Raw genomic sequence first — 24,107 nt, 5'->3', positions numbered from 1 at the left:
TGTATGGGATTTCACTCAGCCAGACCAGAGTTATGGTCCTTGACATTGTACAAAATATACATGAAGTGCTTAAAAGTTTGTATTGCATATATCGTAAAACATATTTCATCGAGTCATGGAATCATGTACAGTAACAGGAAGTAGGGGCACCAGTGTCCTATGGATACACATCTTGTTTGTAAGTCAGGATAATTATATTGATGGAATTGAAGCATGGTACTCTCAGATCTGTGTTGCATTGGATTTGCTTATAAAAACAACATACTGTGAAATTATTTAGCTTCATGGACATAAAATTTTGTGGTTATGGCAAAAATGTCTGTTTTTGTAGGTTTAAATTCATTGATGGCAAAGTTAAAAGATATTTCTGTGTTCAATTGGATTTGATTTCATGGATTGACATAAACATGAAATCTGCAAAAATTAGCCCCCCCAAAAAGTTTTCTTTCTTGACTATGTAGAAGATACTTCTAAATGAAACTAATATATTTCTTTGTTAGGACCACCAACTCCTCCAGAATTTACTTTAAGACCATCAAACAATACAGTTGAGGAAGGGGATTCAGTGACGTTCATTTGTACATGCTCTGGAAATCCTGAACCATCATCTACATGGAAAAAGGTATACCAGAAATTCTGGAGCTTTAAAGTTTGATCCAACTTTTCTGTAACTAGGTTTAGCTCTGATTTCTCTTTAGATGTAAGACAATGCCAACATATAAAAGAGTTTTGATGTTGGAAAAACAAGCCATTCAAATTTTCAAAAGTCTTGATTAGTTTTGAATTTATGGTCAAAAAGATATTCTGACTGAGGTAACTTGTAAATTTCAGCTATTTTTGACACCAAAAATGATTTTAAAAATTCATTTTGATTTTATTTGTGAATGGATTGTCGTAAAATCATCCGGATATTTTTAAGATTTTCATCTAAAAATTTTAAAAACAATATTTTTATATGTTATGATTTTTCAAAATTGTTACAATGAAAAAATACAATTTTGCTATAAAATCGTTATTATTTATATGGATAATACATGTACTTCAAAAATTCAAAAGTACTTGACTACTACCCTGAGATAGCATTCAAATGATGTATAGTTTGTAAAATATAGCTGCATTTCACATAAAGCCAGTTATGTATCAATCAGATAAAACAATAGGTAGCATCAGTCTAATGTTAGTTATAGAATTTGTCAGTGATGCTCCATAGAAATATATGGGGTTAGTATGATATATGGGTAATGCCTCACCCCATATTTATCATACTGACACCCCCCCCCCCCATATTTCAGTGGAAGGTCACTAACAAGCCCTGTAATTGATTTGATTTATAGCCAAGATCAACATGAAAATCTATTGACCCTTTATAGAAATATATGGTGGTGCAGGGGGTGGGGGGTCACCATGTGATCAAATTTTACGCAATGGAAATGCTAGAATCTTACAGGAGGTAAAACAAAAGAAAATATTTTTGAAAAAAAAGTTTAGAATGTAGCTTTGAATTTAAAATTTAAATGGAAAGTACCTGTCTTGTTGACGTTATGGCTGAAGTGTAATCTGTGACAATTACAAACCCCTCCCTACAAAGCCATATTTTTTCCAAGTCATAGCACGTTAACCTTTCAAGAGCAACAACCTCTACACATTGACCACATCTCAAGAGAGCAACCTCAGTACAAGAACCACCTTTCCAGATTGACAACCTCTGAACAGTGACCACTTCTCTAAAATGGCAACCTCTGTACAATAAATAGCTGTCTGGAGTGACAACCTCTCTACAATGACCACCTCTCTAGAGCAACTTCCTCTCCACTACAAACGCTTCTACAGAGCCACAAACCCTATACGATGAATACCTCTCCATAAAGGCAACCTCAGAAAAATGGCAACCTCTATCCAGAGTGAAAACCTCTGTTCAGTTACCTCTGTACTGTAACCATCTAACTAAAGCTACAACACCTTTCCAGACCAACAATCTCTGTACAGTGATCACCTCTTTAAAGTGTCAGCCTCTTTGCAATGACCACCTCTCTAGAGCAACAATGGTTGTATGTGTATGTTTTGTAAAGATAACTCAATTATTGATGTTTCCTAGAAACTGTTCCAGCATTTTATTTGGACTTTATATGCAAGATAGCACATTTGTAAGGAATGCATAATCAGATCTTATAGACAAAATAAAAATGTTATAGAAAGTAACTTCAGTGGCTTTATGTTACATCTTTATTTTATTTCAGGGCTTAGTTGATGTTTCAGAGAATGGTAGTTTAGCAATAAGTCAAGCCCAGTCTGAAGACGCTGGCTGGTACACATGTTTTTGTGAAAATGATGTTGAATCAGTGTCACAGTCTGTGTATCTCAATGTTTACAGTAAGTTATCTGCTGTCCAAAAATGCATTATAGTGTTTTCAGTCCAAAAATACAGAATGCAGTCAAGCCTGTGCTAAGCAAGCAGCCAAAGAGAAAAATGGCTGTACAGTACAGATGACCACTTTACACTGGTGGTGATATTTCATAGTGCAAACAGTTTCTGTGAAAAGTTTAATACATATCTATTCAGTGAGGCTAAAGAATGAATATTGTTCTCTGGTATTACTGAATGGAAGATTGGTAATTTAAATTGACAAAAAAACAAAGAAGTATGATTGTTTCCATAATCTTGACCATGAGTCAAATATTCAGAAGAAATTAGTATAGCATGACTGTTAAATGGGATCAGAAGATGTGCTTAGGAATGAAAAAGCAGTGACCACAGATCTCATAAAGTAGGTGGCCATTTATAAATACACTATGGCAGGGCTTCGGAAATTTTGATAACTCAATCGGTCCAAAACGAAAATCCTGACATCGGCGCTACCCCACCCACCGCATTCCCAATATTACATATTTTGTAAAACGTGATAGAGTAAAGAAATAAGCATTGTCATGCATTAAAACTGAGTTACCAGTCACCGCGCGTTACCATACAATGAAGACAGTTATTCAGTGTTATGTGTGATCGTTACTTTGTTTAAATTTTGATGTTTTTCCGAGATAATACTTGCTAGGATAAAATTGCCGAGGCATTGACATCGTGTGCGTAACTAGTCTAAAAGCCAACGCACGTGACTTCGATACCGTATACATGGCAGATACTGTGATGTTTCCTCATTCTTTGACGGAATTCTATAAAATACAATGCGTCAAAGTGAGTTACACGACACATATTCTCTGCTAAACAGCCTCGGTATTTAAATAATACTCTGCCGCGGACCGAATGTGTACGTTATGTGAACGCTGAGATCGAATTTCCCGCATGTATAGTACCAAAACGTCACGCGGGTTGGCCATGGATATTTCATTTCACTTACGTTGTACTTCAATAAGCAACTACATTTTATAAAGTTATATGTTCTCTTCTGATGTAAACAAAATTTCATTTTGAAACGTTTTTTAAAAGACCGATTTGATAAACAGCGCCACTCCAGTTTTCTTTATCATTCGTGGTTGCCCGTCCATTTTTTTTTTCTTTTTTGTACAGTCGGGTTGCAAAGACGATTTTCTGCATTTGTTTCAACTGAAGCCCCAACAAATGAATCATGTAATTTTTTTCAAATCAAGTAATTATAAAAATTATTTTTATCGGTTTTCCGTGTGATGTCTCATTAAATCAAAAACCTATAATGTACAATTATAGCTCTTTGATTAAATGCAGTGACCATTTCGCGGGCTTAGCGCAAAACGGTTGTAACTCCTTCTTTATTTCATATAAGTTACAACCGTTTTGCGCTAAGCCCACGATTTGTTTGTTACCGTGATTAAACATAGCCTTTTGAAATAAACCATCCGTCAGATTCTAAATAAAAGAAGTGGATCCCCGTCGAAATGATTTGGATCCAGTCAGAAACATTTGGAAACCAGTCAAAAATGTTTAATACACTGCAGTCGGCTGTCTGCAAACATTAAAGGATGTGCCGCGCGAGCACTGATTGCGTCACGCGCTAATTACGGACCGATTATCAAAGTGACAATCAGACCGTTTGACACATTTATTGATTATCTGAGGGTGGGACCAACAATTTTCTGCTTGGCAGGTGATCTAGTATTGAGATATCAGACCGAAATTTATACTTTTCTCCATTTTTACGGGACCGATTTTATTCGTTTTTCACTTCACGAATCGGTCTGAAAAGTCAAAAATCGGTCCAAAACCGACAAACCGGCAAATTTCCGAAGCCCTGCACTATGGTAATGTCAAATAGGAAATTTGTAGGGGAGAATTCAAATTGATTGTTAATGGTAGATGACAGCCTATATAAGAAGATGCTTACCACAAAGATACTGGTATATACCAATAGGATATTCAGTCTGTAAAAGATTAGTATAATATATTGTGTAAAAATTGTATAAAATTCAGACTGGTCTTCAAGTTTGTATCAGATTGATGTTGAATCATAGTCACAATCTGATTTAACAGAGATGTTGCAATTAAATGATAATAATTTGAGCCACACCATAAGAAAACCAACATAGTGCATTTGCGACCAGCATGGATCCAGACCAGCCTGCGCATCCGCGCAGTCTGGTCAGGATCCATGCTGTTTGCTTTTAAAGCCTATTGCAATTAGAGAAACTGTTGGCGAACAGCATGGATCCTGACCAGACATGCGTGGATGCGCAGGCTGGTCGGGATCCATGCTGGTCGCAAATGCACTATGTTGGTTTTCTTATGGTGCGGCTCAAATTATTATGATAATTGGTATAATTTCTGCATGATTGTAGTCCTTTGTATTTGACTAAACTTGTTACAGTTTTGATTACAGTTGGCAACTGCCATTAATTCATTTGTCATAAATTCTTATGTAAATAAATCCAAAGTGAGTCATTGTGTTATAACCATTGCAGCTTCACCAGTATTTACAAGTTTACCTGAAGACGTGGTAGTTAAGGCAGGAGATCCAGTATTCCTACAGTGTTCTGCTAGAGGAAATCCTGCCCCTAGTGTCTCATGGCTCACACCTAGATTTGGTTTGTACATATCTGTATAAGTATTTACATGATAAGCATCTTTATGTAAGTGTACAATGTGTGTGTAATAAATATAAATATAATTATATTTTTAATAATATTAGGTTATTTAGCAGTGTTCTTTAACAATATTATAATATATTTGGATGAGTGCACATTGAAATAAACATACTGGACAAGCAAATAGCAAACACAAAATGCTTTTGGATGGGTACGAATCCAAATATATCCCATATTGACAGCATGATGTTGACCCAATCTTCTCATTCTATGCTTATTTTATGTAGTAAAATAGGGAAACAGTTGAACGGACAAGATCCTATTTTCTAAACGTTTACAAAAACATCACATCAAGCATTCATTGATGATATTAGTGGTTAGAGACAACCAATTGTTTTCCCATAGACTCACATTATAACATTATGGCATGTACGGCCTTCCATAAATCAAAACATGTATATTTAATTACATGTTTTTCAAGAACTTATCTTAGTTTACCAAAATATCGGACGAAAAACATATGAATAGTGATACTTGATTTAAGTAATTTTCATGTGAATGAGATGACCCCCTGTTTACATCGTTTCCTGTTTACTGCTCCAGAAATCAGAACGCACAGATGTTACCTTATTCCCAGGTATACACTTGCCTCATTCCCAGTAAGTTCCCTGTACTTTTTTGAATTGGTGGTCTCTGACCTAATACAGATTCATTGATCATTCAGCTGCTTTTATACTTTAGTTAACATGGAGATTCGAATCAAAGTTCTTGCATTGTTCAGTACCTAATATAATAAGTTTGCAATTATAAAGTTTTGCAAATGTATGTCCTTATTCATTTTAATTTCCCGATGCTCCTGCTTTACTAAAATCCTGCTCCAGAAATTGCTTTTACTGATGAAGGCTTTCTATTAAAATATTTTAGGAAACATAATTACATCAATAGGAGGAGTGATATTATATCAGAATGGTAGCCTAGGTATTCCCTCCGCTACAATGGATGATACTGGGGAATATACCTGTCTAGCAAGCAACATTGTCGGAATGGTCAAAGCAACAAGCTCGGTCACAGTTGAAGGTAAGACAATTTATGCACATGTGTATATACTTAACACAAATTGCACCGAGGAACACCGTAGCAAGAACCTCAGTGTTTTTGCTCAGAAACAGTTAAAAAAGCAAAACAAAACTTCACATATGCACTGGCACCAGTAAAGGTTCTGCTTCAGTTTTTTCTGTGTTTTGCTTCTTCACTGCTTTCATTAAAAGTACAAATTCATCATAAAAGTTTTTTTTACTTGTGATGCTTTCAGATTCTTGCTTTTGATTTCATACACATAACAGCTCATTTTCAGATCTCCTGTGTGAACATTGAGATTAATAATATAGTAGATCTAGACATTACAACAGTAGAAATCATGATTTCCTGTTCACAGTAACATCTAATTTATTTTTGTTTTTTGATGAAATTAAGTTTATATTATATGTTTGAGACATCCATCTTTACACGTGCTTCCTCTCTACTTCCATAAGATGATAAGTATTGAGGTGTTCAAAAACTAGTTTCTTGTATACCAGACAGATTTTCAGTCTTGCTGGAAAACTCCATTTTACACCTGGGATGTAAGATGACTCATCATTTTATTTTACCAGCATTTTTATACATTGAATATGGTATGAAAAAAAAAGATTCTATAACTTGTTGTAGGTGGGGATGGAAAGATCTAGCTTTTGCATAGCTGTTTATGTGTAACTATGCAGAGCCTCATTTTCTCCTCAACAGTTACCCCTGAGTGAGATATTTCTGTCTGCCCTGCAAGAAATGAAAGAACCTTTAGTTATAGTCTGTGTTAAAACATGTTGATCTCTGCCAACTCATTTTTGATCTATCATTACAGTTGCCCCTGAAATGACATTGCTACCATTAAGTCAAGGGGTCAAGGTTGGGTCACGGGTGTTCCTACATTGTCAAGCCAGTGGAGTACCAGATCCTACATACTCCTGGTCAAAAGATGGGGAAGGTGTGATCACCTCAACCCCACAACGACAGGTACATATATCTATAATATTTGTTGTTAGAACTGGTGGATTCCATCCTTTCAGACTGTCACAAATACTATGAAATCTTGCTTAATATTTCAGTTATTTAAAATGGTATTGACCTTTTTTGCAAAAATACTGTTGGATTTTATTAACATTAAATAGTGTTGAAGAACGTACTGTGACCACTCCCACAATACTGCTGAAATTGACTAAAATTACTTAAACAATTTTGCTACATGTTATTGACTATGTGTTGCAGATATTTTAAGCCATACTGACTTACTTACCAAAACACTCCAGAATCCCACTTGACTTTCTCACTCAATAGTTCTAAACCTTAGTGTTATACTTTTCAAAGAATTGCTAAATAGTATTTACTCACCATCTTAAATTGTATTGAATCATACATACTGACTTGAATATGTGTCACTTTTAAGGGTTTTGCTGACTTCTGTACCTTTTAAAAGATTGCAGAATATTATTTATCATCTTAAAATTGAATCATACATACTGAGTAACTTTCTAAAATACTGATGAACCTTATTGACACATCTTACTAGATTTTGCTGAAACTGACTTCGCATTTTGCTGAATCACAATGACTTACTCTTCATAATGCTGCTGAAAGTGACTGACTTACTCTTCAAAATACTGCTGAATCTTTTTGACTTAAACTTCCTAAATATTTCTAAATCTTGTTGACTCACCTTTCAGAATACTGCTGAATCTTTTTGACTTTCATTCTTCAATATTCTTTAGTTATGTTGTTTATTTTGTCTATGCCTGGCAGATATATTTAAACAACTCATTGGTGATACATTCTGTGACAAAACAAGATGAAGGTGTATACAGATGTCTGGCAGGAAATGACCTTGGTGTAACACAAGCTGTTGCTACAGTCACTGTTACAGGTGAGATATTGTTAAGTGAATACAAAATCCTCAATGTGGAATTTTTTTGAGAGGTTATATGTTGCCAATTGGATTTTCTGTGAAAAAAAAAATGCATGAGGTCTTAATAAGTTCATGCTAACACAGCAGTAGTTTCCTGTACCAACACAAAGATTGCCAGTTTAAACACTGAAAAATTTAACAGAATGGCATTAAAGTTATTAATCTGATCTGTCAAATCCTCTTGCAATGCCCATGAAGATAACCACATGATATTGGTCTGCTGTATTACAGTAACATAGAACATTTGTGACCAGTGTTACAGATTATTACCTGACTCTTACTTAAATTGCATTGATAGTTTGTGTTGTTGACCAGTCTGTAGTTCAACACTGGTTTACTGGGCTTGAGAGAAAAAAATGCAACATTTATTTCTGATGTCATTTAATAAAACATATATTCAATGGCTTGCTGGTCAAAAGTCAAAACCATTAGCCCTCGGTCCAAATTCATTAAATAAGTGTATACTAACACAGTCATTAAGGTCAAGGTCATTATAATGTCACTTTAGCTTATTCTGGATACTAATGCCTATTGTTTATCTATTTTGTTCAGTACCACCCAGATTTACAACTGCACCAAGGAATATCACAGTACAGTTAGGTAGTAGTGTACAGCTTCAGTGTATAGCCGACGGTGATCCTGTACCAACACAGAGATGGACCAAAGATGACAGACAGCTTGTTCTTGGTATATGAACATTTCATTCTTTATTTACCAGGCTTACTAGTGGAAATAAAATTTCTTAATCTGATTTATTGAACTTTCGTCTAAGTTGACTTTCATTTTGTTACAGTTTGCTCTAAGTGAAACTGGAGATAAAGTTAATTATCCAGAGTCAGGTGAGTCAAGTATTTTACTTGGAGGGGTAACCTGTCCGCAGTCGTGAAAAAAGACCTACAGCATCTTGTTAGTGGGAACACAAACATTTGTAGTTACTGAACTTTGGCAGATATTTTTAAAATGTTTATACAGCCGAATCTGTACTAGAGACCACCTGTGAACAGAAACTACCTGTGAACAAAGACCACATATGAACAAAGACCAACTGAGAGACTACCTGTGGACAGAGATCACCTGTTAACAGAGACCACCTGTGAATAGAGATCACCTGTGAACAGAGGCTAAATGTGAACAGATACCACCTGAGAACAGAGGTCACATGTGAACAAAGATCACCTGTGAATAGAGATCACCTTTAAAACAGAGGCTACATGTGGACAGAGGCCACATGTGAATAGAGACCCTCTGTGAATAGAGACAGCTGTAAACAGAGGCCACATGCGAACAAAGACCACCTGTGAATAGAGATCACCTGTGAACAGAGGCCACATGTGAACAGAGGTTAACTGTGATGAGAGGTCACCTGTGAACAGAGGTCAGTTGTGATGAGATATCACCTGTGAACAGAGGTCAACTGTGATGAGAGATCATCTGTGAATAGAGGCCACATGTGAACAGAGACCTCCTGTGAACAAAGTCACCTTTAAACATAGGCCACATGTTTACAGAGATCTCCTGTGAACAGAGACTACATGTAAACAAAGACAACCTGTGAACAGAGACTAGCTATGGACAGAGATCATTTGTCAACAAATACCACATGCAAACAAAGATCACCTGTGATGAGAGACCACTTGTGAACAGAGGCCAGCTTCCTCGTTAGAAGACTTGCTTCATTTCTAAATTAAACATTATCAGTTTATTTTAACCTGTGAATAAAGACTGTCTGTACATGATAACCATGTTCTGGCTTTCCCAAGTATAGTCTTAATATACAGGTTTGACAGTATATATTGTTTAGAAATCTTCCTCTTTTTAGGAGGTATATTTTACTAATATGTGTACATACTCATTTTAGATAACAATATGGAGGTAACATTAGACCAGTCTATGCTAACAATCACCCAGATAAAAGAGACACAGTTTGGGAAGTACACGTGCACTGCCTCAAACATAGCTGGTACAGAATCTGTCTCTGCTTGGTTGGACATCTATGGTTAGTATTATACTTTTATATATGTTCATTTTGAAAAATGATTTCATGAGAAATGAATTATTATTGCAGTGTCCAAACTTAGCGAAGTATGTTGTCCGGCTTACACATCTGCAGAAGCTGCATATAAAGTTGTATTTAGAAACACGTTTGTTTTCTTTTTTGCAATTTCAGACATTCCAGTGTTCAGTGTAATTCCCAGTGATACAGTTGTGAAACAATCTGCCATTCTGACCTTACTGTGTCAAGGTCAGGCTATTGAAGCACCATCTGTGACTTGGTACAAAGGGAGGGAAGGGGAGATGACTCAAGTGATGAATGACATCAGAGTTACTGTTACTGACAGTGGATTACTACAAATAAAGGTTTGTTTAAACTAAACTTACAGAGTGGTCCAGTGAAAACACTGTTTGACTACGAAACGAGGGTTCATGAGTTTGAGCCCCCACTTCTAAAAATTACTAACATTGGGATAAGAGTTCCGTGTATTGGTGCTTTACACCTGACATGCTAAAGGATCAGGGAAGCTTCTCGAATTGGAGCATCTTCTGTATCTTGCACTAAGATTACTAACAGTCTTCTGGAGGAGTCACCCATATGGGTTACTGGTGGCAACTATAAGTAAGCTTACATACAAACAAACTTAACTTACTGTTTGCTTTAGTGTCAGCCAGTTACTGGTGACAAGTAAACTTTTAAGGGAGTCAATGAATTTCTTGCTTTACTATTTGTCCTGCAACTTTATTTAAATACTGTAGTTTATGCAAATATTATCTAAGTTACAGCATATTGTTTGAAGTTGTCAAAAATTAGTCTGAACTAAATACAAGTAGGCTAATGATTGCAATAAATGTACCTGACAGAAATATGTGTAAGAAAATATTTTTCACTAATTTGAGCATTTTTGATTATTTTGCAAAGATTTGTCCTCCAGAAAGTTTGGATTTTAATTACTTTTAAGGGAAAAAAATACAACTAACTAAAGTTTATATAACTAGACTGTTGTCAAAAGTTTGCCAAATTATGGTTGTGCAAAAACATCTGATCTGTAAATTTCAGCCAGTAGAGCAGGAGACAGATGAAGGCTGGTACACATGTGTAGTTGGGAATACTGCTGGGACAATTTCCAAGGAAGTCTTTGTTGATGTACAAGGTAATTTTAATTTCTCCATCCCCCACCATCTGCATCTGGCATTTACAATACTGTGTATTTTGAGCTTAAACTTGAGCATTTACAACAATAATATTATTGCAACTTTTCGAAGAAAAAGCAGAGCTATTGTACTCGCCCCGGCGTCGGCGTCGCCTTTGGTTAAAGTTTTTGATAAAGTCAAATATCTCTGATACTATCAAAGCTATTGACTTGAAACTTAAAATAGTTATTTACTATCAAAGACTACACCAGGAGAAACAATCCCCATAACTCTGATATGAATTTTGACAGAATTATGCCCTTTTTAACTTAGAATTTTTGGTTAAAGTTTTTGATAAAGTCAAATATCTCTGTTACGATCAAAGCTATTGACTTGAAACTTAAAACAGTTATTTACCATCAAAGTCTACGCCAGGAGAAACAATCCTCATAACTCTGTTTTGAATTTTGACAGAATTATGCCCCTTTTTTAACTTAGAATTTTTTGTTAAAATTTTTGATAAAGTCAAATATCTCTGTTACTAGTAAAGCTTTTGACTTGAAACTCAAAATAGTTATTTACTAGCAAAGTCTACACAAGGAGACACAATTCCCATAACTCTGGTTTGAATTTTGACAGAGTTATGCCCCTTTTTAACTTAGAATATTTTGTTAAGGTTTTTGATAAAGTCAAATATCTCTGTTACTATCAAAGCTTTTGATTTGAAACTTAAAATACTTACTAACCATCAGAGTCTACACCAGGAGAAACAATCAACATAACTCTGTTTTGAATTTTGACAGAATTATGCCCCTTTTTAACTTAGAATTCTTTGTTAAAATTTTTGATAAAGTCAAATATCTCTGTTTCATGTACTATTAAAGCTTTTGACTTGAAACTCAAAAAAGTTATTTACTATCAAAGTCTACACCAGGAGACACAATTCCCATAACTCTGATTTGAATTTTGACAGAGTTATGTCCCTTTTTAACTTGAAATTTTTTTACTGGCAAAGCTCTAATTCAGAGTCAAGCACTGAGAAAAGTCGAGCGCGCTGTCTTACGGACAGCTCTTGTTAAACATATAATGAATGAAGAAGTGCCAGCTTTCATTTTGCCCATTTGTTATTGAACAAAATGGATTGAACTTTCATGTAACTCAGATAACCTGAACCACGAAAGGAAAATGTAATATATGTATAACAAATTATACATGTAATATTGATCTCCAGCAAATAATCTGTATCCTCTATACCAAATTCAGTGCCTCCAAGAATCCTGTCGACAAACAGCCCACAGTCAGCACCTGTCCAATCACAGGTCACTCTCACCTGTCAGTCAGTTGGAGACCCTGTCCCAACTCTACAATGGATCAACCCATCTGGTCATGTGATTAGCCCTGGCTCCACCTACCAGATAATGGACAATGTACTTAGGATCATGTCTGTCAGTAAAGAGGATGTAGGAAACTGGACATGTAAATACTGTAATCTACTAGGATGTGACTCTGCTGTTGTAAAGATAAACCTTGAAGGTATTTCAAACTTATATGTTTTACCTTTGAAAATTAATGTTGGCTTCTATTTGTGATGGGAACGAGCATTCTGTCAATAAATTTTGAAAACACGCTACTGGTAGATGTTCAAAGGTGTTACATAGGCAATCTCCTCTCTTGTTTGTGGTAATAATTCGAAATCTGTTTTATACTAACAAGTTGGCTTTCGCCCTTTTTTAGCTTAACTATTTGAAGAATAGGTATGGATATTGGACTCGTCTGCATCTGCGTTGGTGCCAGAGTCCCGATTTGGTTAAGTTCTTGTATGAAAGCTGGCATTTCAATAACCATTGAAACTTCACACACACTCACTGTGAAGACCTGATTTACATTGCACAAGTTTCATAACTCTGTTTTGCTTTTTTACAAAATTATGTTCCTTTTTCGACTAATATTTATTTAGTTGACATGTTGAATAGTTGAGTGTTGCTGTCCTCTGACAGCTCTTGTTCTCTGTGCTCAGTTATGGTGATTGGCCACAAAGCTCTCTGATTCAAGTGGAAAAGTTTGTCTCTAACTGAGGAATAATCCTTATGGTTTCATTTAGTTTCCATTTTGAAAATTGAATCATGTGGTCCTTTTTAATGTGATGCTCAACAGAATTATATCAAATCAAAAATATTTTCATATAGGTATGCCAGCAATCATATCCTTTACTGGTACCCAGGACGACTCTCTAGTGACCATAGAATGCACTGTGGAAGGAAATCCGGAACCATCTGTGACCTTCACCTCTCAAGGTCAAACTGTGGCACTTCCAGGTCATACAGTAAAAAGTAACAGGATATTGATAGAAGTTGAGTTTCTCAACACAGAATATAGATGTGTAGCAGGAAATATACATGGAACTACATTTAGGACTATATCAGGTGAGAATAACCCTGCTGTAGAATAGTTTGTAATTGCAGTAGAAAGTTCACAAGATACGTTTCAATGTTCTTGGTTTTAGAGTTGTGAAGAACTAAGACTGAATATTGATGTTTTGGTTGTTAGAAAAAAAATGCTATTGAGATTCATTTAGGTTTTCTTACAGGGACTCTGTGCAAACGATTTGTAAAATCTAAAATTAAGATCATTACCAGGTTAAGATTATATTTGTTAAGACAATGCAGCATATTTTCAAATTCCGTAGTACAGTTGTATCTTGATTCAAAATATATGTGTTATAACTGAATTATAACCTAGTGATAATAAAAATTTAGTAAATTCATTGTTTTTTGCAGTACCTTCAAAAATGGATGTCCCTACTGTCTCTGAAACAAAACCAGGAACAGTAACTCTTTCATGGAAAATCCCAGAGGATCTTGGTAATCTACCTTTGACTGGATATGCCATACAGAAGAAATCTGACCTTGATGTTACCTGGCAACCTGTACAAGTTGAAGGTCGTGACCTCTTGAATCAAAGGTCATTGGAAGTACCAGGGTTAGAAGCTCATAGAGAATATACATTTAGAGTGGCAGCAAGAAATTTGCTAGGATTAGGGGAATACAGTGGCCAGTCATCCAGCGTGGTTGCACAATCGTCGGGTAAATATCAAATACATCTGTACCATCATAAACTTCTTTGTTATTAATTTGTTTTCAAAGTCTGTATACAATTAAGATGGGGACTAGATTCCATAAAAATTGAAGAAAAAAAAAAGAAAACATTTATGTAAATGAAATCATTAAACCTACCTTTTGTGGTTAGATTCTGTGTCACTACATCTCCCAACAACTAAATGACAACTTTCTTATTTGAATCAGTCTGTGGATAAATGACATCAAATGAATTCTATTCTATCAAAAAACGTCATGCAAAAAACATTGTCTCACTCAGGCATCAAAATGGCAACCTAACAATTGGTAGCTTCTTGCTTTACCTACTTATCCAGTAACTGCATATTTACTATGAAAGAGGGACTTCGATACCATCCATCTGCTTTGTCCCTCTTGGGGCTTCTATTGGCCAAGGGGTTAAGTTGACCTAAAATGCACATGGCTCATAACCTTGCTTAGAGTGTAGAATTCCTTCATAAGAGGAAGCCATCCCTGACTTACGGAAAGTTGATGGTTCTACCCAGTTACCCACATATGCCTGAAATGATGCATGAAGAAACACCAAAGTTGAAAGCCTAAAAGTTGCCATAACATCAGTAATTGTGTCAATGTGACGTTAAACCCAAGTAAATAAAATGAAGAAATATTCCTTCTTGTTTGATGATAATTTGATGTATTAGAAATATAATACCTCTTTTACAGCCCCATCACCTCCACAGAATGTATTGGCCTTGGAAGTTGAGCCTGGCATTATGTTGATAGTGTGGAAGAAGTCAAAGCATCTCAATGCACCAAAAGGTAAGTCAGTAATCCTGTTACTAGTGTTCATTGCAGCATAGAAGTAAACTTCCTGAACAGTGGGAGCTAGTAGTGAGACAGGTGATGTTATTGGCATTTGTTGCCAGTCATGTAGGCTAATCAGTAACAGTCAGTTGGACAAAAGCTGATTAAAGAAAATGTTTTGCTCTGAATTGTTGAAGTAATGCCATAATTATCAAATTAAAAAAGTATCTGGAAATGTTTTTGTGTCATTATGATATCTGTTAAAATTACCTTGGCTCTTGGACCAGATCTGTGTTTTCAACAGAGATAATGTAACGTATAAGAAAACCCTTTGTCTTTCTTCTTTTGTTAAATACTTTTCCTAAACCTTTTAATTGATATTTATCAAACTTTGTCAGAAACATCCTCCATACAATGACCTTTCATATGTTGGTTAGGTCAGAGGAGCAACATAGGGCCATTACTTTTGTTGTCTTATCTATCAGTTGGTGCATGTTTTACAGCTGATGTTGCGTATGAATACAGAATTGTCAGACCAGCCGTAGAGAGTGAGAGAGGGTCAGAGTTTATTCACAGGCAGGGTACTGTACTGTACAATGAGACATTCCAGATTAGAGTTGATGGTAAGCAATAATAGTTTTGCTTTTGAAGAAATCCTCGATCTCATTCATTTTGGAATATTATTTTCTGTATCTGATGTATTTTTGGAAAATGATTTCCTATATCATGTATATAATTAGGGAATAGATTTCCTGTATCTTGAGCATTTGTGAATATGAATATGGCAAACTATTTCTATTGAAAACTGTTAATGAATATTATGAAGAATTTTCATTGATTTTAAGACATTCCACTTTAATCTTTATTTGATAGACACAGATATATCTGTGTTTTTAATGATTCACACTTTATAATTGGTTTTGCCTTATGCTGGTTACTAAAGTTTTGAGTTTACATGTCATTCATTTTGCAAATATATCCAAAAAAAGAACAATATAGGTGTTATAGGATGTTATGTTTCACTGCCAGCCTATATATTCATGTTATTGTTTTATCTTGTTTAGATTTGACCGAGCCCGTGTCCTACAGTTTATCGATCTGGGCCAGGAATATAAAACTGAACCTATCAAGTGAGCCAGTCAGGGTTGTTCTAGATAACACAGGAGCTGAGTATCTGGGTAATAATTTAAAATGTCAGCTGGATATATAATATGTTTTGAAAAATGTGAAATTTGTCCAAAATAAAAACATGGTTTTTGCCAAAATGGCTGTTTTGTTGGGATATTAGTGGTATGCTGATTACATTGTCAATTATGATTAACTGTCTCATGATAAATTCAAACGATTCTTAAAGTCCACTGAATATCAGTTCTCAACTGTGAGACATTAATTATGAATTTCAAATGTTAATGGTAATGTAAGAGTGGAAATTTATCTATTTGTTGAAAGTTGATTTCGGTGTTTGCGCAACAAAAAAATCCACAAAACTCTGTATACCATGAGAAACAAGAATTTTATGATTTTGACATTGACCAGTTTCTAGATTAATGATTTTCTCAAAATAAGACACTTTTTTTTTCAATTTTGAAAGAAACGTTTAAGAATTTTGACAAAACTTTATAGCTCTCATTCCATAAGCATGCTAACTAATGTTCCTGGAAACAGACATGAAACACTCTAACATAAAAAGGGGAAGAATTCATTCAGACTTTTTTGTATTCTATCAGACATTATTCTTTTATGTCTGATTCACGTGGGAAAGTTGTCTTTTTTGCAGAAAACAAGTCAGCACTGGTGTAGAATTTATGAACACTGTTTTTAGCTCACCTGAGCAATGCTCAGGTGAGTTTTTGTGATCGCTCGATGTTCGGTGTCTGTCATCTGTCGTCTGTCTGTCAACATTTAGCTTGTGTATGCAGTAGAGGCTGTATTTCAGAGAGACAGATCTGCATGAAATTGTGTCAGAATGATAACCTTGATGAAATCTAGGCCAGGTTTGAAAATGGGTCATTCGGGGTCAAAAACTAGGTCAATAGGTCAAATCAAAGAAAAACCTTGTGTATGCCATAGAGGCTTTATTTTTCAATTGATCTTCATGAAATTTGGTCAGAATGATAACCTTGATGAAATCTAGGTCATGTTTGGGGTAAAAAACTAGGTCACTAGGTCAAATCGAAGAAAAACATTGTGTATGCATTAGAGGCTGTATTTTTCAACGGATCTTCATGAAATTTTGTCAGAATGATAACCTTGATGAAATCTAGGCCAAGTTCGAAAATGGGTCATCTGGGATCAAAAACTAGGTCACTAGGTCAAATCAAAGAAAAACTTTGTGTATGCGATAGAAGCTGTATTTTTCAATTGATCTTCATAAAATCATGTCAGAATGATTGCCTTGATAAAATCTAGGTTGAGTTTGAATATGGGTCATCAGGTGTCCAAAAGTAGATCACTAGGTCAAATCAAAGAAAAACCTTGTGTATGCGATAGGTACTGTATTTTTCAATTAGTCTTCAAGAAATTTGGTCAGAATGATAGCCTTGTTTAAATCTAGGTCAAATTTGAATATGGGCCATCTGGGGTCAAAACTAGGTCAGTAGGTCAAATCAAAGAAAAACCTTGTGTATGCAATAGAGGCTGTATTTTTCAATTGATCTTTATGAAATTAAGTCAGAATGATTGCCTTGATGTAATCTAAGTTGCGGATGAATATGGGTCATTTAGGATCAAAAACTAGGTCATTAGGTCAAATCAAAGGAAAACCTTGTGTATGCAATAGAAGCTGTATTTTTCAGTTGATCTTCATGAAATTGGGTCAGAATAATTGCCTTGATGAAATCTAGGTCGAGTTTGAATATGGGTCATCTGGGGTTAAAAAGTAGGTCACTAGGTCAAGTCAAAGAAAAAACTTGTGTATGCGATAGAGGCTGTATTTATCCATTGATCTTCATGAAATTTGGTCAGAATGATTGCCTTGATGAAATCTAGGCCGTGTTTGAATATGGGTCTAAGAAAATACTTGTTTAAACTTAAGAGACCACATTTTTGGTCCAATCTTAATGAAAATTGGCCAGAATATTTGTTTCCATGTAATCACTAGGTCAAACGTGTTTACACTGTTATTGTGTCTCAGGTGAGCGACCTAGGGCTATCTTGGCCCTCTTGTTTATAACATACCTGAAGTACTGTTGAAAAACTAATTAAACTCTAATATATTAACAAAGTTTGATTCAAGTTGAGTTCAGACTCACAGCCTTTTGGTTGACAAGTTTATGCAAACTGCATATTACAATGTAGTCCCATGTATTACCAAACCACATGCAGGCATACATTTGGCATGGATATATTCAAATAACTGTTGAAAAACAGCATTAAACTCAAAACATTTTAAAGTAAGTTTTTCCCTGCAGAAATCAAACTGACAACTTTGTAGTTAGCAGGTTTTTGCTAACTGCACATAATCACAATCTACTTGCATGTTTTTCAGAACCAGAACCACATTCAGGCATTGATTCATTTGGCAGGGACAAACTTATTGCCATAATAGCTGGTTCTGTTGGAGGAATTATTGTTGTCATTCTCATAGTGTGTGTGGTGTCTCGTATCCGTACCCAGAGAAAATCAAAGAGTCTTTCATTACTGGACCATACCTTGTCTCTAGATCAGTTTTATATGGAAAACCCAAAGTAAGTCTTTTATCTCAATTTTTGTTTATGTTTTATATAAAAAAAATTCCAAGACATATCTTTTGTCATTTCTGACATAGACTGTAGCATAATTGCTCGGGAGTGTTTTGTAAAAATGATTTTCGCTAAGTGCATGTTGTAGGTTATCCATGGTGGACTGTTTCTCTTTGATTAAATACTTACTGAACCATGCATGATTCTTTGAGATTTGTATGGTAATCTGTTGTTAAGAACTAATTAAACTTCTAAAGTCTATTATATAGTTCCAGTTTCTACCACATTTGGCACATTAACATAGTAGAAGGCTTTAGAGTTTAACATCTGTATTGTGTAGATATTGTAAAAGTCTGCAAAAAATATGTAATTAAATGCTTACTTCATGTAAATGTTTGAGTCCATGGTTTTTAATTGGATTTGTTTGTTTTTTCACATTCTTAAAAAATATCTTCCTGTTTTGAAATATTAATATTCACCTTAAAAAATTGCTGTCAAATTTCTATCTACAGCCAACACGATGAAATAACCCACTTTTAAAAGAAATCACCTTGCATCATACACAATTATGCAAAATCTGTCAGGTTGTAAAATAATAATGATATGACCCATGTTTAAATACAAGGTGCCTTATGATAAAATGGTGTTCTGTAAATATTGTCAGAATATGCTTACATTATGGTTCTTGTGTCATTAAAAGTATATGAAGAAGGGAAATAGGGGTAGATCTGTAAAAAATATCATAAGGTACCTTTAAATATTTCTTGATGAGGCTCCTACATTTTATTGGTTTTTTTCCTAACCTTCTGGACATGGAATTATTTTGCATGTGTGACTTTGAAAAAATAATGAAAATAATTGTCTTTTCTTTAGTCTGTTTCTTTGTAATTTCATACTTTATTATGTTTATGTTTATGTTTAATACTCTTGCTTATGATATGTTTATTGTTCAGGTTAGTTTTATCATTTCATGTTATGTTTTAGCGTGGTACAGTCGAACTTCATACCCTCTAACTTGGATAATTCAAACACCAGCTTTCACTCAAACTCATGGTCAGGTTCCCGCAAAATCCCTATGTAATGTATTTTGTTTGATGGCTTGAAGAACCATGAACTCAAAAAGATTTTGCTTGTCCTGTCAAGTTTGAGTGAAGGAAGTTCGACTGTCCTTGGATTTTTAGCTCACCTGTCACAAAGTGACAAGGTGAGCTATTGTGACCGCTTGATGTTCGTCGTGCGTAATCTGTCCTCCATCAACAATTTCTAAAAAAATCTTCTCTTTGAAAACCACTGGGCAGAATTACACCAAACTTCACAGGAATAATCCTTGGGTGGCCCCCTTTCAAAATTCAAAAAATTGAATTCCATGCAGAACTCTGGTTGCCATGGCAACCGAAAGGAAAAACTTTAAAAATCTTCTTGTACAAAATCACCGGGCCTAGGGCTTTGATATCTGGTGTGTAGCATCATCTAGTGGTCGTCTACCAAAGTTATTCAAATTATCCCCCTAGGGTCAAATATGGCTCCGCCCCGTAGGTCACATGGTTTATATAGACTTATATTGGGAAAACTTTGAAAATCTTCTTGTACAAAACCACATGGCCTAGGGCTTTGATATTTGGTATGTAGCATCATCTAGTAGTTCTCTACCAAGATTGTTCAAATTATCCCCCTAGGGTCAGATATCTTCTTGTACAAAACCACATGGCCTAGGGCTTTGATATTTGGTATGTAGCATCATCTAGTGGTCCTCTACCAAGATTGTTCAAATTATCCCCCTAGGATCAAATATGGCCCCGCCCCGGGGGTCCCAAGTTTTACATAGACATATATAGGAAAAAAAGTTTTAAAATCTTCTTGTCTGAAACCACAACACTTAGACCTTCGATATTTGGTTTGTAGCATTGTCTTATGGTCCATTGTTCAAATTATACCCCTTGGGTGAAAAGAAGCCCTGCCCTGGGGGTCCAGAGTTTTATATAGTCTTATATAGGAAAAAGCTTTAAAAAATCTTCTTGTCTGAAGCCATACGACCTAGGCTTTTGATATTTGGTATGATGCATTGTCTAGTAGTCCTCTACCAAAATTGTTCAAATTATGCCCCTGGGGTTAAAAGAGGCCCTGCCCTGGGGTCACTTAGTTATTATGTGAGTTATATAGGAAAAATACTTAAAAAATTATTAGATCCTATTTCCAAGACTGTTTAATTAGGTGAGCGATCCAGGGTCATCATGACCCTCTTGTTAAGGTAGTGGGGCTATAAAGACATTCAGTAATTTCCATCTGATTACATTATTCATGTTAAAAAGTTCATATTTTTACCGTAAATGTAGCTCAATGCACATATGGCTTTCTTAAGTAAAAAACTGAAGCATGCTGTAACAGCCGGAGATTTTGTGAATTGCTGATATTTATCATGGGTCCACTACCTTCCATTCTGATTATCTGGGATCTCCATTGATCATGGGTCCACTACCTTCCATTCTGATTATCTAGGATCTTCATCTTCATATGTAGAGTCTAGCTATTAAATGGATTCTTTACCATAATCTTTAAAAATTAATGTTTGTAGATTATTTTGAAAAATATGTTTTAAACACTTTGAAATTTAAAACCTTGTATATATTCATTATTAGATTTAGCAGTTTCATCTTGTTCTTATTAAAAGAACCTTGGGACTTCCTCTATATTCAAAAGCTGGAAACTTAACATATGACCTAGGTTATGCTGATGTGTCTTTTTAACACAGAAATTGAGGCAGTTTAATTCTGTTCCATTAATATACGCTTGTCCATATGTAGATTTTTGCTGTTAAATGCTAATGTCTTAAGGAATACACAAATATTATCATAGCTTACTGAAACAATGCTTTCAGTATTAAGATAATTATAAAAGACATATCATATTATCAGAATATTGAATTTCAGGAATACAAAGTTTTCTGTATTATGTTATTTATTTTCTGTGATTAGAAATGATGCAAAAAGCCCCAACCTTCTAGCATAAGCATCTGATACCCTGACAACAGGCTGGTGGGCTTATCCATACTTTTAGACTTACTTGCTTTTGTCTTTTTCAGAACATTATATAACGATGACAAGTATGGATCTAAAAGAAAAAGTGGCCATAGTTTCTACAGTTTTGATGAAAGTTTTCAGAGTACAATGGGGTCCAAAGGGAAGCATGATGGAAGTGTAGAGTATCTAGGGTAAACATACAGTCACACATATTCATACTAACTAACTAACTTGGGGTGAAAAACTAAAAGAATTTAATATACCCAAAATGATCCTAATATATGAATGTTAAGCCATCCTGAGTGAATTGTGTAGCTGGACATGCCCAAGTATACCCTTGCATAAAACTCATCTCTGACTTGGAATGACTTTCCCCTCATCACTGTGGGTTTGACAATACTTTCATGTGAGAGAACTATCCAGCTTGCTTATGGAAGGTCAGTGGTTCTACCCAGGTACTTACCCATACCTACAGTAATGCCTGAATAGGCACTTTGGGTCTTTCTCCACCATGAAAAGTTGTGACTCTATACCCACCAAGATAAAACAGGAAAAATTAGAAATGCCTTTTACCCAAACAATGTTTTGAAATTGAAAAAAAAAATAGTAAGATTAACAGTACCACCTAGGTAATATCTTAAACTTTTCATGTTTGCTCCCTTCACCAGTAATACTGGTAATCAATTTGATAGTAATTGGTGTTGTATGCAAATGAAAAGGCTTATGAGAAAACTCTGGGAACATCTTGATGTGTGTTTTTCATATATGTCCTTTAGACTCCTGCAGTTTTAAGTTTGTAATTAAATTTATTATATACCTATATAAATTCTGTCAAAAATACGGCTTGTATTTCACAAGTAAATATGAACAGGCAGAAAAAAATCTGTATTGTACCTTTTGTATTGTATGTTGCCGGACTGCTTTCATTTAATTTGCATGATCAGACACAGTTCTATAAAAAGTGCACGTAAAATCTACAAAAGTTCAATAGCAAAAAAGAAAGAAAAAAAATGTAGAGGTATATAATAAAGGGATCATATATATATAATTTAAGGCCCTAAAAAGTAGGATCCAAAATGAAATAAGAACCTCCTATTGGTCTTGTTTGGAATTGGTCATTTTTACTTGCGACTCCCAACTGGGTAGGAACAAAAAGTTCTACTCGTTTGTTAAACATAACAAAACAGAGAGTTGTGGTATAGCCCCCTTGAAGTATGAGGGCTTAACTTATACTGACCCGGTCACAAAGGCAAACATCCTCAATAAACAGTTTGAATCTGTCTTTTCAAAGTCCCAACCCCTAAGCCTGAAACAACTCAGCAAAAAAGCAAAAAACCCTAAATCAGCACCAGAGATGCCAATGATCCTCATAGCTGATGAGGGTGTGGACAAGTTACTAATGGGGCTAAATCCAAATAAAGCCTCTGGTCCTGATGAAATTTCCCCAAGAATACTCAAGGAGCTTCACCAAGAGATAGCCCCAATCATTACAAAGACATTCCAACCATCTCTTGAAACAGGTCAAGTCCCAAAAGATGGAAGAGAGCAATTGTTGTACCAGTTTACAAAAAAGGTCCAAAGTCCAAGGCTAGCAACTATAGGCCCACATCCCTAACATGTATTGCCTCTAAATTAATGGAACATACACTTGTCTCTAATATCATGTCCCACTTTGACAGAAATGATCTCCTAAGCCAGTATCGACATGGCTTCAGGTCAAAGCATAGCTGTGAAACACAACTTATCAGCTTCACACAAGAGGTTTTTGACAATCTTGAAAATGGCCAACAGACTGATGTCATCAGAATGGACTTCAGTCAAGCCTTTGACAAGGTTGACCACCATAAATTGATTCATAAGCTCGATACTCTGGGAGTCCACCCATTAGCATCCCAGTGGATCAGGTAATTTCTCAAGATTGCTCCCAAAGAGTAGTTGTGGATGGCTTCACCTCAGATGAACTTTCTGTTCTTTCCGGGGTTCCACAAGGATCGGTCATTGGGCCTTGTCTTTTTCTAGCCTACATAAATGACCTCCCAGAGTCCATCAAAAGTAAGTCACGTCTTTTTGCAGATGACACTATTGTCTATTTGACAGTTAAATCCTTCCTTGATTCTCAATCCCTACAAAATGATCTTCATTCCGTAGAAGCCTGGGAAAAGGATGGGTCAATGGAGTTCAGTCCGGATAAGTGTGAGGTGTTGAGGATTACCTGAAAGAAAAAACCTATCATCTACAATTATACACTCCATAATACATCACTAAAAACTACAGAAGCTGCTTGGCGTTACACTAAGTAAAGATCTCAACTGGCCAAAACACATTGATAACATCACACCAGAAGCAAATAATTCACTTAGACTCACCAAAAAAAATGTCAAAACAAACAACAGAAAAGTAAAAG

At 35.3% G+C, this 24,107-nt stretch overlaps 1 protein-coding gene across 8 annotated transcripts in view; it reads left to right on the top strand.

Moving 5' to 3' along the window:
- LOC123554100 (hemicentin-1-like) overlaps positions 1–24,107 on the top strand; it is a 99,873-nt gene that overhangs the window by 63,202 nt on the left and 12,564 nt on the right. For all 8 annotated transcript variants that reach the window (XM_053525241.1, XM_053525238.1, XM_053525242.1 and 5 more), the window contains 18 exons: positions 501–622; positions 2,238–2,370; positions 4,885–5,007; positions 5,932–6,084; positions 6,905–7,056; positions 7,840–7,960; positions 8,555–8,689; positions 9,861–9,998; positions 10,170–10,360; positions 11,055–11,148; positions 12,392–12,661; positions 13,315–13,551; positions 13,906–14,211; positions 14,926–15,021; positions 15,510–15,629; positions 16,071–16,184; positions 18,494–18,692; positions 21,766–21,894. In XM_053525241.1, coding sequence (XP_053381216.1) covers positions 501–622; positions 2,238–2,370; positions 4,885–5,007; positions 5,932–6,084; positions 6,905–7,056; positions 7,840–7,960; positions 8,555–8,689; positions 9,861–9,998; positions 10,170–10,360; positions 11,055–11,148; positions 12,392–12,661; positions 13,315–13,551; positions 13,906–14,211; positions 14,926–15,021; positions 15,510–15,629; positions 16,071–16,184; positions 18,494–18,692; positions 21,766–21,894 — 2,833 coding nt within the window. The remainder of the gene's footprint in view (positions 1–500; positions 623–2,237; positions 2,371–4,884; positions 5,008–5,931; positions 6,085–6,904; positions 7,057–7,839; positions 7,961–8,554; positions 8,690–9,860; positions 9,999–10,169; positions 10,361–11,054; positions 11,149–12,391; positions 12,662–13,314; positions 13,552–13,905; positions 14,212–14,925; positions 15,022–15,509; positions 15,630–16,070; positions 16,185–18,493; positions 18,693–21,765; positions 21,895–24,107) is intronic.

The sequence above is a fragment of the Mercenaria mercenaria genome, chromosome 15 (genome assembly GCF_021730395.1).
Source record: "Mercenaria mercenaria strain notata chromosome 15, MADL_Memer_1, whole genome shotgun sequence".
In the NCBI taxonomy this organism is placed as follows: Eukaryota; Metazoa; Mollusca; class Bivalvia; order Venerida; family Veneridae; genus Mercenaria; species Mercenaria mercenaria.
This window is presented reverse-complemented; position numbering and strand designations above follow the sequence as displayed.